Source organism: Trachurus trachurus (assembly GCF_905171665.1).
Source record: "Trachurus trachurus genome assembly, chromosome: 18".
Taxonomy (NCBI): Eukaryota; Metazoa; Chordata; class Actinopteri; order Carangiformes; family Carangidae; genus Trachurus; species Trachurus trachurus.
Genome location: NC_139909.1, coordinates 10,719,347 through 10,732,138, shown reverse-complemented (window position 1 = coordinate 10,732,138; position 12,792 = coordinate 10,719,347). Strand labels below are relative to the sequence as shown.

General features: G+C 43.6%; 1 protein-coding gene across 1 annotated transcript; it reads right to left on the bottom strand.

Annotated features, from left to right (window-relative positions):
- Positions 1 to 586: 586 nt before the first annotated feature.
- On the bottom strand, positions 587 to 10,528 carry peli3 (pellino E3 ubiquitin protein ligase family member 3; the record flags this gene model as incomplete). Its single annotated transcript, XM_083993220.1, has 6 exons — positions 10,332 to 10,528; positions 7,845 to 7,974; positions 7,461 to 7,562; positions 4,534 to 4,797; positions 2,164 to 2,352; positions 587 to 1,186 (listed from the first exon to the last, which is right to left on the bottom strand). The coding sequence occupies exons 1-6, from the start codon at positions 10,502 to 10,504 to the stop codon at positions 587 to 589; spliced, it is 1,458 nt and encodes a 485-aa protein (XP_083849346.1). The 5' UTR covers positions 10,505 to 10,528.
- Positions 10,529 to 12,792: the final 2,264 nt, after the last annotated feature.

Below are 12,792 nucleotides of genomic sequence, written 5' to 3'. Positions count from 1 at the left end.
AAAACTGACATGTACAGGTGTAAAATAGGGGGAAAAAAACAAAAAGTAAGGGAAGCCATTGATTAGGTTTAGGCACAGCTAAGTAAAGAATGCATGTTTTCTAGGACGTCACTTCCTGCAGCTCATGTACGCCATCTAGCCACAACCAACCAATCGTTGTGTCTCCCCTAGAAGCCAGTCCAGCAAACTAGGAACTCCTAACAACCAAGGATAATGTTGCATCGCCTTGCAGCTAAAGTTTGAAAACCGGTCTAAAACTAAATGATCCTTTGATGTTTCTCCAGCTACATTCGTAGAGAAGTCAATAAAAGAACTAAACAACGCGTTCATTTCAACACAGTTTATTTACATCTTCTCCATACACCTCATAGTCCATGTGCCTTGGCGTCTACTATTGCATGTCGTTCTCAGTTCGTCACATCAACAGTCCTTTCTCTGTACTTGGCATCAGTGATTCCTCCTTTAAACTCACTCACACTTTGAGTGTTCAGATGTTTGTTCTAGCACACAGAAATTAGAGCAGCTCTACCTCCCGTCCAGACCAATGGTGGTGGTGGTGGCGGCGGCTCCGAAGGGTCTGGGGGCTTCAGTCAACGGGGCCTTGGAAGATGAGTTTGATGTGGCCCTGCTCCCCCGTCAACCAGGTGCCACAGAAGGGGCAGGCAGCGTGGAAAGCGTGGGTGCCGTGGGGCAACGGGATCTGGCTCCACCCCACCACTGTCTTTTCTGAGCATACGTGGCCACAGGGGCAGAAAGCATGAGTGGGCGGTCCGGCATCCAGGTACAACCCCCCCTCGCAGCCCAGCCACAGCGGCACGTAGGGCCCCACTCGCCGGCACATGGGGCACTCCCTCTCCCCGGTGCTGGCGGGCGCCGTGCCCCCGGGGCCGGCGGGGCCTTTCTCTTTGCGGTAGCCCCAGTTGTGGTAGCCATGCACATGCCCGCAGTTGACGTAGACCCAGGGCTGCTTCTTGTCGACGATCTCGCGCTGGGCCAGGCTGGGGAAGGCCAGGGTGTTGAAGCCCACGGGACACTGCGGCCGGGCGGCGTTCAGCTCCTGGCGAAGGGACTCCAGCTGTTTGAGGGTGGGGGTGTGGCGCAGTCCGGCGGGGGTCCTCCACAGCAGGGTGGCCCCACAGAGATCGATCAGAGAGCCGTCCTGAAGGGTGTTGGACTCATTTTCAACCTCAAGAGGAGCACAGAAGTAGGAAACACAGCCGGGGGGGGAAGAGGAAAGAGGGAAGAATCACAGTTATTATCAGAGAATCTGCGTATCTGATCCAACCTCCAACTCAAGAGACTGATACCTAGAACCGATGTTTTGTTGAGGAGCTCAGTGATATTTGTCTTTTCATTAGATTTTCACTTGTTTCCAAATTGAGGTTACGATAAGAGTCGTCATCAAGGCACGACCAGTAACCTCAACATCTTTCACACCTAAGGTGTTTGACTGGATCTTCTAGAGCAGTGGTTCTCAAACTTATTTTTACATCAAGGACCCCTAAATTGAAACAAATTGGATAAAATTTTGAAGCAAACACCAGAAATACACAAATATTTGTTCTGAGACTGAATAACGTTACTTTTTTAGTCAATGTATGTTCAAATTACGGCCAATGGCGTGATTTTTTGGAAAGATTATAGAGACATTTCTGGGAAAAAGTGTTACAATTTCTCCAAAAAAGTAAAAAAAATTTCAAAAAAAAGGTCAAGAAAAATGTGGTAAGATTTCTTTAAAAAAAAGTTAAAAATTTTCTAGAATAACATTTCAAGGTTTTTTTTTTTTTTTTTTTAATTCTAGAGAAAAATGTTAAAATTTGTTTAAAAAAAAAAAAAAATCAAAAAGTTAAGCGTTGCAACTGAAGGCAACTGAACTTTTTTGGGGGGTTTTGGTTCTGGCCCAAAAGGTTTATTCATGTATTAGAGGCGAGATGTCTTCAAGACCCGTAACGACGTCCAGTTGCCTTCCACCGGCCCCATAAAATTACCCCTAAGTTCCTGCAGTGGAAACACGCCTCTATACATCCTTCAATCTCTTCTACATGTGATGGACCATTTTTCATCCCTGCAGCTTCAACTTCTCGGGGTCAAGTCAAGGTCAACAGCCTTAAGTCTTGTGACCAAAAATAGAACTCGTCTCCCATCGACGGCGCCTCAGCTTACCAGTTTTCCTCTCTGCTGGGCCGAGCGGGTCTCCCTCAGGGCGAAGACGTTGCCGCAAACCGAGATTTCCCTCCAGACGCCCGGAGCCGGCTCAGACACAAACTCTCCCGCTGGATGCATCACCAGCACCCCGTTGGTGGTGAGGCCGTCCATCAAGCCGTCCGACGTCCTCCATTTGGCAGCTCGCTCCTTAGAGACCACCACACACACACACACACAGATACACACACACACACACACACACAGAGCAGGCAGATGCAGAGGTTAGGGGGATGATGGGGAGGCACACGGGGATGTAGTGGAGGTGGATGTCAGAGGAAAAACAGCCAACGTTGCTTTTGTTCTGCTTCTATATTTAGCTCGGTACAGAACGACTACTGTACTGACTAATGCGCAGAGATACACCCATGCATAAGAATAAACCTGTTCCTGAGAGAAAAAGGAGTTGGGGGTGTCGTATTATGAACACAAATTAGCTCTCATTAAATGAAACAGCAGGTTTCTGGCATGTTTACCCTGATTTCAACACAAAAGGATCGGGAGGACACTGCACGATGAGGCTCTGCAAAGGTTTCTGTTGCTCTGGAGGAAAATTCATTGTTGTTTTTCAGACCAAGAATTACTGCACTGCTGTACTCATCAGTGTTTCACTTTAAATTGGTTTGAATTACGACGTGTAAGAGTTTAATCTCTGCAACGAATGAATCCACAGGGCATCAGCTCTACAGGATGCTTTAAAAAAAAAAAACATCTTTCAGTTCATTCTTTGGCTTTTACGCTTAGGGACGAGCTTTCAGCTGGAAATGGTATTAAAATTTAAAATCTAAAAGAAATCCTGCTGTGTTTTAGTCTTGATATTGATGCTGTACATGGGTCGTCCCTTTAAATCGCAACAAAGTAAATCTCATCCATCTTATAAAACCAAACGTGAGTCTGGGTTGTTGTGCAGTTTGAGTCGGGAAAACAGCCATTAACAAGACTCTACTATGCAGACGTGCTGAAAACCAACAGACCATAAAGAAGATAAGTGGATCTGTTATAATGGAGAATCTGCAGCACTGCTTCTTTAAGCGTATATTATTTATTTATGGAACAATGACAGCTTTATCTGCTCAGAGGTCAGAAGTCACACCACAGAGAAACAGCAAAGATCTGGTTTTTAATAAAAGGAAATATTTGTTCCACGTATCCACTGTTTTTGGTGTGTGTGTTAGTGTGTGTTGAGCTCTGCCTGTTGACGTCATCTCTCTGACTGCTGGCCTACTTGTCGAGGTCCTGATGAATGTTGCATTAGATGACGTCATGTCGTCATGAGAAGAGGTTTTTATTGGTCTGCACTCAGAGTCACTTTGTTCCAGCAGCTTCAGCCGAAGGACGGAGACTCTCACAACCAAAACAACACACTGAAGTAAAAATGTGTTCATTAATAATTCGGTAAAAACGGGTTACATAAATATAAATGAGATACAGTATACTGCCGCTGCATCTCATTATGTCGCCATATACTATGTCACTTACAAGGTTGATGTGTAATATTTTTAATGAATGAATGTTGTGTGTGTGCCGAGAGTATTTATCTGTCTATTTTTATATACACTGCTCAAAAAAATAAAGGGAACACTTAAACAACACGTTATAACTCCAAGTATATCACACCTGTGTGAAATCAACCTGGGATGATAATTTTGATTTACACTGATCATTTTTATGTTATTTTGTTCTCAACACACTCTACTATATATTGAATAATGATTTAAACTGCAATATTTCATTAATTGAGATCTAAGATGTGTTGTTTAAGTGTTCCCTTTATTCTTTTGAGCAGTGTATATTGTGTATTTGCTTTTTATTGTTGTGTGGTGCTGGTACAAACAGATTTCCCTCCTTGGGGGAATCAATAAAGTTAATTCAATTCAATTCAATTCAATTACAACGTATACACATCCTCTATATGTGAATGTTTATGAAATACCAGCTGTCATATTTATAATGAATTAATTTACATATGGTATAAAATGTTAACTATATATATAGTTTATAAGACTTCTTACATGTGTCACGTTCACTGACTACTACAAATGTAGGAATCTGCAGCTTCAAACAGTATCACAAACAGAAGCAACACTTCAGGGCCACAAAGATCTTTCATAACGCACACATGACTAACACACACATCCCTTACACAAACACACACACTTCCTCAGACCAGGTCACGTGCACTGACACTTATGCATCCTCACAGCTATGATGTCACCCGTGGGCGGCAGTGGCAGCAGCAGTGGGGGCACTACACAGTCGTGTCCCTGCTGCTGTCGCTCTCACTACGGTTGCCACGGTTACCCTCGTGAGCAGCAGAGAGGAGCAACTCACCCCCAGGAAGATGTTCTTGGAGGAGTCGAAGCCGGCGGCGTAGATGCGGGCCGTGTAGGGAGCGCTGCGTTCACACATGATGCGACAGGCGTAGCGGGAGATGGTGCTCTGAGCCGACTGACCTCCACCTCCTCCTCCTCCTCCTCCTCCTCCTCCTCCGCCTCCTCCTCCTCCCTCCCCGGCTGCACCTCCACCCTGACTGCTGCCGCTGCCCGCTGTGTCCGTCACCACGAAGTCGATCATGCTCTCTGTGGACCGGCCGATCTGCAGGAACCAGGAGAGGACGGATGTAGTCAGACAATATAATCCTTTTTATGGAACGGCCTCCCACTAAATATCAAAGAAGCTACATCCACTGCAATGGGCTTTATGCACAGCTCCACTACTTCCTGAAATAAGCCAGCTCCTTTATTTCCTGTCTTAAATTATTGGACCAACTGATTAATCCAGGTGTGCCTGACCAGTGTTGTGAGGTCAGACACACCTGGATTAATCAGTTGGTCCAATAATGTAAGGAAATAAAGGAGCTGGCTTATTTCAGGAAGTAGTGGAGCTGTGCATAAAGCCCATTTTTAAGTCCCGTCTTAAAACATACCTCTTTACCCAATATTTTGGTTTAAACTAATTCTTAACTGTTTTATCATTTTCCTCTGGTATTTTACTATTGTTTTATTGTCTGTTATTATTATTGTATTGAGACCATGAGACCCCCTTGTTTAAGATTACCTCCTTTAAAAGAGGCAAGAACAACCATATCCGTCTCACCTGTGGTTGCAAACATCACAGTACAGTATATCCTGATATTCATGCTTGGAAGAAGGTTGTAATGTAACTTCAGACATCCCTAAAAAGGACCGTACCATATCTAAAGCTTGATGTTACTATATTTAGCAACTTCCAACTTTCAAAACTCTCCAGTACCGGTCGAGTCAAGTGTCCTTCCACCATTAGTCTGGTTCGTCTCAAGGTTTCTGCCTCTTAAAAAGACGTTTTTCCTGCAATTATTTCCATTTTCTCCATTGGAACTGTTGGGTCTTTGTGAATATTTCATGAAGAGATGGTCTAGACCGTCTCTAATTATGAACTACCTGACCATTTTACAGTAAATTGAGCTGCAGTAATGGCTCAATCTTTGTCTCTGACTTGGTGAAACTATCAGACGATGCTGTGGTTATAAAATCTGGATTGTAGCGGCAGCTTGCAAGCGACTGCTGGTTAACAAATGGTGTTAAACTCGTGTTCACACCTTGACCCATGTGATCCTAGACGCCACATGAGGGCAATGACTCACTGATGAGTCAGACCTCGGCCCAGGTGACTCTAACAACCCACATGATGGTGAGTTCAATGACTCTCCGTACCACCACCAAGGTGTCAACCCCAACAAAGGTCAAATACTTGGGACTCATCTGTTTCTAGAAACGAAGAAGCCTTTAGGACGAGAAGTACAACACCTTCAAGAACTGAAAACAAGTCAACTTTAGCTCTTAACAACTACACTCAGTTTACTTTAACAAGGAAAACACCTTCAGACTGCAGCAGTAAGTTCACTGAAGCACTAACCTGGACTGAACTGGTTTCATTTTCACCTTTAAGAAAAGTCAAACCGAACTGTCATTGTACTGTGTTATTCACACCGCTGCAGATATATCAACCAAAACCGTATCAGGTGCATTGAAAGATGAATCTAAAGGTTAAGTGAAGGAGTGTGTGTGTGTGTGTGTGTGTGTGTGTTTGTAAAATAGGTGAACGAGGCCCTGAATGCAGCACAGACAGACGTGGACGGACTGGGCGTCAGTGTGGATCTCCTTGATGATGAGAGAAGGTGGTGGAGATGCCGAGAGCAGACGATGTGTGACTCATCTTCTCTTGTGTATCTTATCTCCTCAGTCTTTTTGTCTTCCCTCCTGGCTCAGACTCTCTCTCCTCCCTCTGTTTCTCTCTGATGCCCTCGCTCTCTCTCTCTTTTACTCTCATGACGCTGCATTCTCCAGTCGTCTGACAAATCTGCCAACAGATTACCTCTGTGCTGCCTCAGAGCTCTGTGTGTTATTCTGCTCATTGACTCTCTGCAGCAGCGCTCACAGGTTCACTTACTGTTGGCACCTCCGAGGAACAGCAGAAGGTAAATAAAGGTGAAGGAAGCAAGAGGACGACTGATGCTGACCTCATCTGGATGTTAATTACTGCATTAGCCTAGCTCGGACCGCTAAAGAGCACAGGTTTAAAACAAGCTAGCTGTGTGATCTCTGAAAACAACCAACTGATTGGCATGTGGATGCATCTAAGAGCTAAATACTGGACTTCAAAGATGTCAAAAAGCTCTCTCACTGCATTAGCTAGAAACATCCTACTTAGATTTTGCATGTGTGCATTAGTGTTTCTCCAATTTGGATGGAAAATATTGTGATGTTGTCATGGAAACTGAACACGAGAAAGTCCTACAAATGTATAACCTCCAAGAATCCAATGTTTCTAAAAAAAGACGATGGGAAAATGTGATTTTTAGCAAAAATCTGAAACACTGAAGTGACGCGAGCTGCAGTTCCTCTAACTGGCCACTAGAGTGCGTCTCCAACAGGAAGTCAGCCCACACAGACAATTAAGTCTTTCAATTAGCATCTAAACATCTAAACATCTAAAATCCCACAATTAAACATGATAGAAAGATACAATTTCACCACCTGCATCAATAATAAACATTCTGTATCCAACAAATAGACGGAATCATCATCCATTGCTTTAATAAATGTAAATCTGATTTAATTTCACGTGCTGATACAATGAGCCAGGTCACGTTGAACACACCTCTGTTGTCACTCCTGCTGTTCTATTTCTACAGTAGGTCACAGTTAAGAGTGTTGAGTTGGCACGTGTGTGTGTGTGTGTGTGTGTGTGTGTGTGTGTGTGTGTGCACATACACTGACCTGAAACATGTCTGTGTTGGTGTCATGGGTGTACTCCACAATGACAGAGTGGCTCCGTGACAGTGTGTAGGAGATGCTGTGCTGGCTTTTGTTGCTGAGTGCCTGTCGATGGAAAAAAACATGATCCCCGGTCACATGACAAGGAGACATGAAGGACTTTCCTCCAGGAACATCTACCCACAGAACATTTCCTGTTGCAGGGGAACGCCATAATACCCCACTGCTTTAATGCTCAGTAGTTATCTCCAAGTTCATCGGCTCAATTTCAGCTTTATATCCTTTACTGTGATTTCATTGTTCATTAGAAATGATGATACTTCCATTACAGATGAACTTTGTTGTATAATTTTCTTGCACTATAGTAACTGTACTCTGATTGCTCACCTTTGACACCAGAGGTGTTGACACATTGTGGATAACATCCGGTTTGACCCCATTGGCTTTCGGCCTCTTGTAAAGGGCCAGACGACTTCTTCTGCGACCCTTGTCCCCATTGGCCAGAGACCCATTGTGCCTGTGAATCAGAAGAATAAAATGCACTTAACTGTCACATCAATTGAATTAAACAGTTTTACAGTTTTAATGTATTAACTTATCCCAGTAACATCTATGTTTCCTTTAGGGTGCCTTGGTTTCAGAAACATCACATGATACAGCTCTCCTATATCATTCCTATATATCCCAACTAGGATATGTTATGAGTAGTATGCATTAGATATCCCATAATTCTTTTCCTTAATTAAGGGTTTTTGGTTTCCAGAGCAGGGGAAGAGCAGGACGACATGAAAAGGCGGGCAAGTGAACCAAGGGTTGGATGTGGTCAAACATTGACGACCAACGGTATTTGCATTGAAAGCTCTGCTGTGTAACACCTCAGGTCAAATTACCATGAGCCCTAGACTTTATTCTTTTAGCCTCAAACAGACAGTGATGTAGAGAAGATGAAAGAAGGAGGAAGAACTGAGACAGATGGTGATGTGTTTATCAAGTAAGTGGTATTTTGTTCATCAGAAGATCAAGGAGGTCGAACAAGAGGGGATGTGGAGTTGCTCATTTACAATGAGTATCTCCTGTATCACCAGTATCTGATCTACTGATTATTTCCTATTTTCTTCAGTGACTCTGGACACAGATTTATAAAACTTCAGTGGTACAAATCACACAAACACCACAGTCACAACCTCTTGTGAAAGATCAGACTTGCAGATTGAACCCTAGTCTTACTGGAAACCACTAGGTCACTAAACATGAGAATGCTCCAGATTAATATTTGCGCTCCGAATATGATCACTTGAAATAACATTTAAACCAAACGACTACATCAGGGAATCCAATATCCTCCTTTTATTGTATTATATTGAACAGATTTAATACATTATGTGCCTGTTTATAACCCACTGTCCATAGTGAACCTGATTCAATCAGTCAGGTCAATAAGGGCTGAGTCTGATTTCATAAACCCAGATTGGTTCCTGGTCGGTGGGACACGAGAAGTCCAAATAAAACACGTTTTGTCTTGACTGGTTATCAGCGATATGAGTGTTTCATTTTAATAATCAACCCCCGCTCCCTCCAGTCGTGTCCTGCAGTGGCACCCGGAGAAGCCATGATTGGACAGATGCTGTAAAACGTCAGTGACAGGTAATCTCCCCCTCTCTCTGTAATCACATGGACGGACAAGCGAGTCGTTCTCATCATCCATCAGTGCATGGATCAATAGGTCGAGGAGTGGCAGCATATGTCTGTGTCTCTGTGCCTGGAATAGCACCACACCATCCCTGTGGGAGAGATATCCCTCCTTCACACTTGTATGCAATCTATACAACACATCCATTCGTCTGCCTTTTTGTTTGTTCCTCGTGGAGTTTAAGGTCTAAATTGGCCTCGGTGTGAATGAAGATCTTTGTTTGGAGTCGAATTAGCTCTTTTTCCCTCAGACTAATTGACTGAGATAACGGTCTTCTGTAAGGTATTTTACAGCTGATTGGGCAAAGAGTCGTTCACCTGACTGGTGCCCAGTCTGCCCAATGAGAGGAATGAAAGGGCTTATTGTGATTACGGCGTTATTGTCACACTAATCCAGAATATTAAGAGGCTACTCAGAAGCTGGTGTCCTTGAAGCCGGCCACAGATTTAGCAGTGGATAAGTACTAAAGAGCTTTTTCTTATTACTGTCCATTGTGGGCAACTTACTCAGCAAACTAATGGTCTGGTTCTCTGAGCCAAGAAATCCATCTGTTCGGCTTCTCCATAGCATCTCAAATCCAACTGGTGAGGCAGATCCATAAAGGGACAGCTCAAATAGGATGCTAAAATTAGGGTGTGATTACCTTAGTATGAAAAGAGATAGAACAGATTGATCTTTACTGTTTGACAGTAAATATGAAGCTAAGGGCCTGCAACTCATAGTTAGCTTGACTCCTGCTTGCACGTAAACCAACATTATTAAAATCAATAAATTGCCATCACGGGTCAAGAGGTTGGACAATCTGTTGGATGCTGGACAGGTTTAAAGGCTTGCTAAAACATTTTGGGGCCTTTTGAACCCTTGAGCTTGTCCATAGTTGGCCTGTTCAGAGATCCACCAATGGATGATTGGGGTTGGTCTGTTTTTATTAAAGCCTTGTTTGCCAATGTTGTTTTGATTGCAGACCTGGGTCCAATCTCAGGTAATGGGAATCAAATGGACACTTGAACTCTTGTAGATTCAGTTCTTCAAAAGCCAAACTTAGACTGGATCTCACTGGACCAGGTCTACCCTACTCAGTCAGAGGTTGACTCAAAGACCAGGAACTGACCATCCCAGTCTTGTACCATCCAAACATAACGTAAAGACGATGTACAGCAGTGGACACACTCTCGGTATCTCACCCTAAGACGATGAGCTCGCCGTACTTGACGGGCTCCTTGTCCTCAGGGAAGACTCCGTCGTGCGGTTGCGAGCTTGTGCTCAGAGGAGGCGAGGACTGGCTCTTGTTGCAGGATGGGCGCAGCTCCAGAGATGGGGGGGGACACAGCGCCTCTGAGCTGCCCTCCAAAACCATGCCCACCGGCCACAACTGGGGCTCACTGCTGGAAGAGAAAGACAGAGAGGAGATATTGTGATATACAGTAGTAGATGAAGAAATTTAACCTTGACATGATGACGTAACATCGAATAAAACCAAGATTTTGGTTTGTAGTCACGTCCTCTGTAAATAAAAGAGCTCCTATGATATGTTGGATCTGTGTGGAGCTAACTTTCCCATGTTTGGTCAAACTAATACATTGACAAGTAAAGCTCAGTTTTGCACGTGAGCTTGTAACTGCTGTTATTTACATCAGCAACCACAGACCGTTGAAACATTACATCATACTGTAGTTGCATCATCAAACATATAGGGAGTCTTGTTGTTTACTGGTAGTTGCTACTAGGGGAGAGTGGGGTAAAGTGAGACACTTTTTACATTTGCTCCCCTCTAAGCGAGCTAAAATGATTTATCAGTAAAATTTACACATTTCCCATTAATTCAGGATGTTTCCTAGCAATGGAAATTATCAGAATGTATTCAGGACGAAGGCCAGTGAAAATATGATTGTTTTAAAAAAAGTGGTCTCGTGTCTCACTTTACCCCAGCTCAGGGGTAAACTGAGACAAACCAGAGAAATCAATGGGGTAAACTGATCCACTTACTTTTTCCACTCTGAAACTACCATAACAACACATGTTGTAACAGCTAGAGTCCTGACAGCTAGCTTGTCAACCACACTTCCCAAAACTAATGTCGGACTAGTAACAGAATCATGGGGATTGGTCAATTAAGCACTTTTTTTTTTCTAAACACAAAGTGACTCAAGAACAAAATCAAATACAACACAGAATGTTTTAATTAACATTCAAATGACAGATAGAACCATTTAGATAGTCTGGGGGTCAGATTGTAGGCCCCGACAATCGTGACCATTTTGATCAAAAGTCCTCTTGTGTGTGGGGAAGCCGACAAAGTGGAATGTGACTAAAATTGAATGTAACCAATAAAGAAGTGAGCTGACTGAGAGCACATGGCATAACAAAGCAGTGTGGCTACAGATCATGTTTGATCACGCGAGATTTCTGGCTTGGGGGACGAGATTCTAGTGTAAATCCTTGTGTGTGGTGTGCTCACTCATGGATTTATTATAATACATCCATGGTCTCACTTTACCCCGCAGCATTTGTCTCACTTTACCCCAACACCCCCATTTTAGAAAAAACGACCTCTCTTAGAAATTCAGGTTAATTTTCAGCCAGCATCATCACATGGTTTTATGTGTTGGTAGTTCATCATCATGTATCATATAAGTTTTTTTACGTGAATCAATTTGCTTTGGCACAACAGTTGATTAAGTTGACAGCAAGAAAATTTACTTTTACATGCAAAAATCATATTTTTGTGAAAAAAACATGCTTTCCACAGCATCATGAGGTCCTCTCCTTCATGACCATGGGGAAATGGAAGGGGCTTGAAAACATAATGGTCAGATGAGCATAAATGTGTTCCGTTTTCTAGATATAGGGGGTGTCTCACATTACCCGGTGTCTCACATTACCCCACTCTCCCCTACTAGCATTAGCTCTCAGTAAACACTGGCTGTTGTCTTGCTAGAACAGATAGATCATTGTTACTGGACTGGACAGATTTGACCTCTGTTGATCTTTGTACTGCAAATAAGTCTGGTACTCTGCTATCTTTTGAAACATCAAATGCAACTAGCAACACATGTTTGTTAGCTAACAGTTTCCCTCTGTTGTTTTGCCAACTCATCATTGTCATCTGGACACAGCAATGTCACAATGATGGGATTCACCTCATCATTTACAGCCTTCAGTTTTGCATCTGTGTTTGCATCTGACTCCATAAAGTCAAATCCAGCTCTATCAGTCTGGATGTGTGTTGTTCCTGCAGCACAGAGCAGGTGGCCAGCTCCGCGGTCTCCGTGTCGTTGGCTCTTCTTGTAATTGTCATCCTCTTTTATGCAGCTGAAGTGCTTTCTATTTGCTGACCCGGGGCCTTTACGGAGCGGCCGGCCCGTCCTAATAGGATTGGATGGGCACAAGTGATCAAGCTGTTTGCACGAGTGCAGATAAACTGATACCTGCATCTCTGAGCCCCCTGTTAATACTCGGTGATGTGATGATGCGATGCACCATTTTAGCCACGGTGATGAATTGCACTTCAGGGGGGGCCACGGCCTCTTCACGGGCTCTTACAGTTAACAACCAGATAACCATCAATTGACAAACTGCCACGTCTCCGATTTCCCAACAAAAGCAGAGGAACTGTGCAGCCTTTAAGCCGCCAAACCGGTTCAC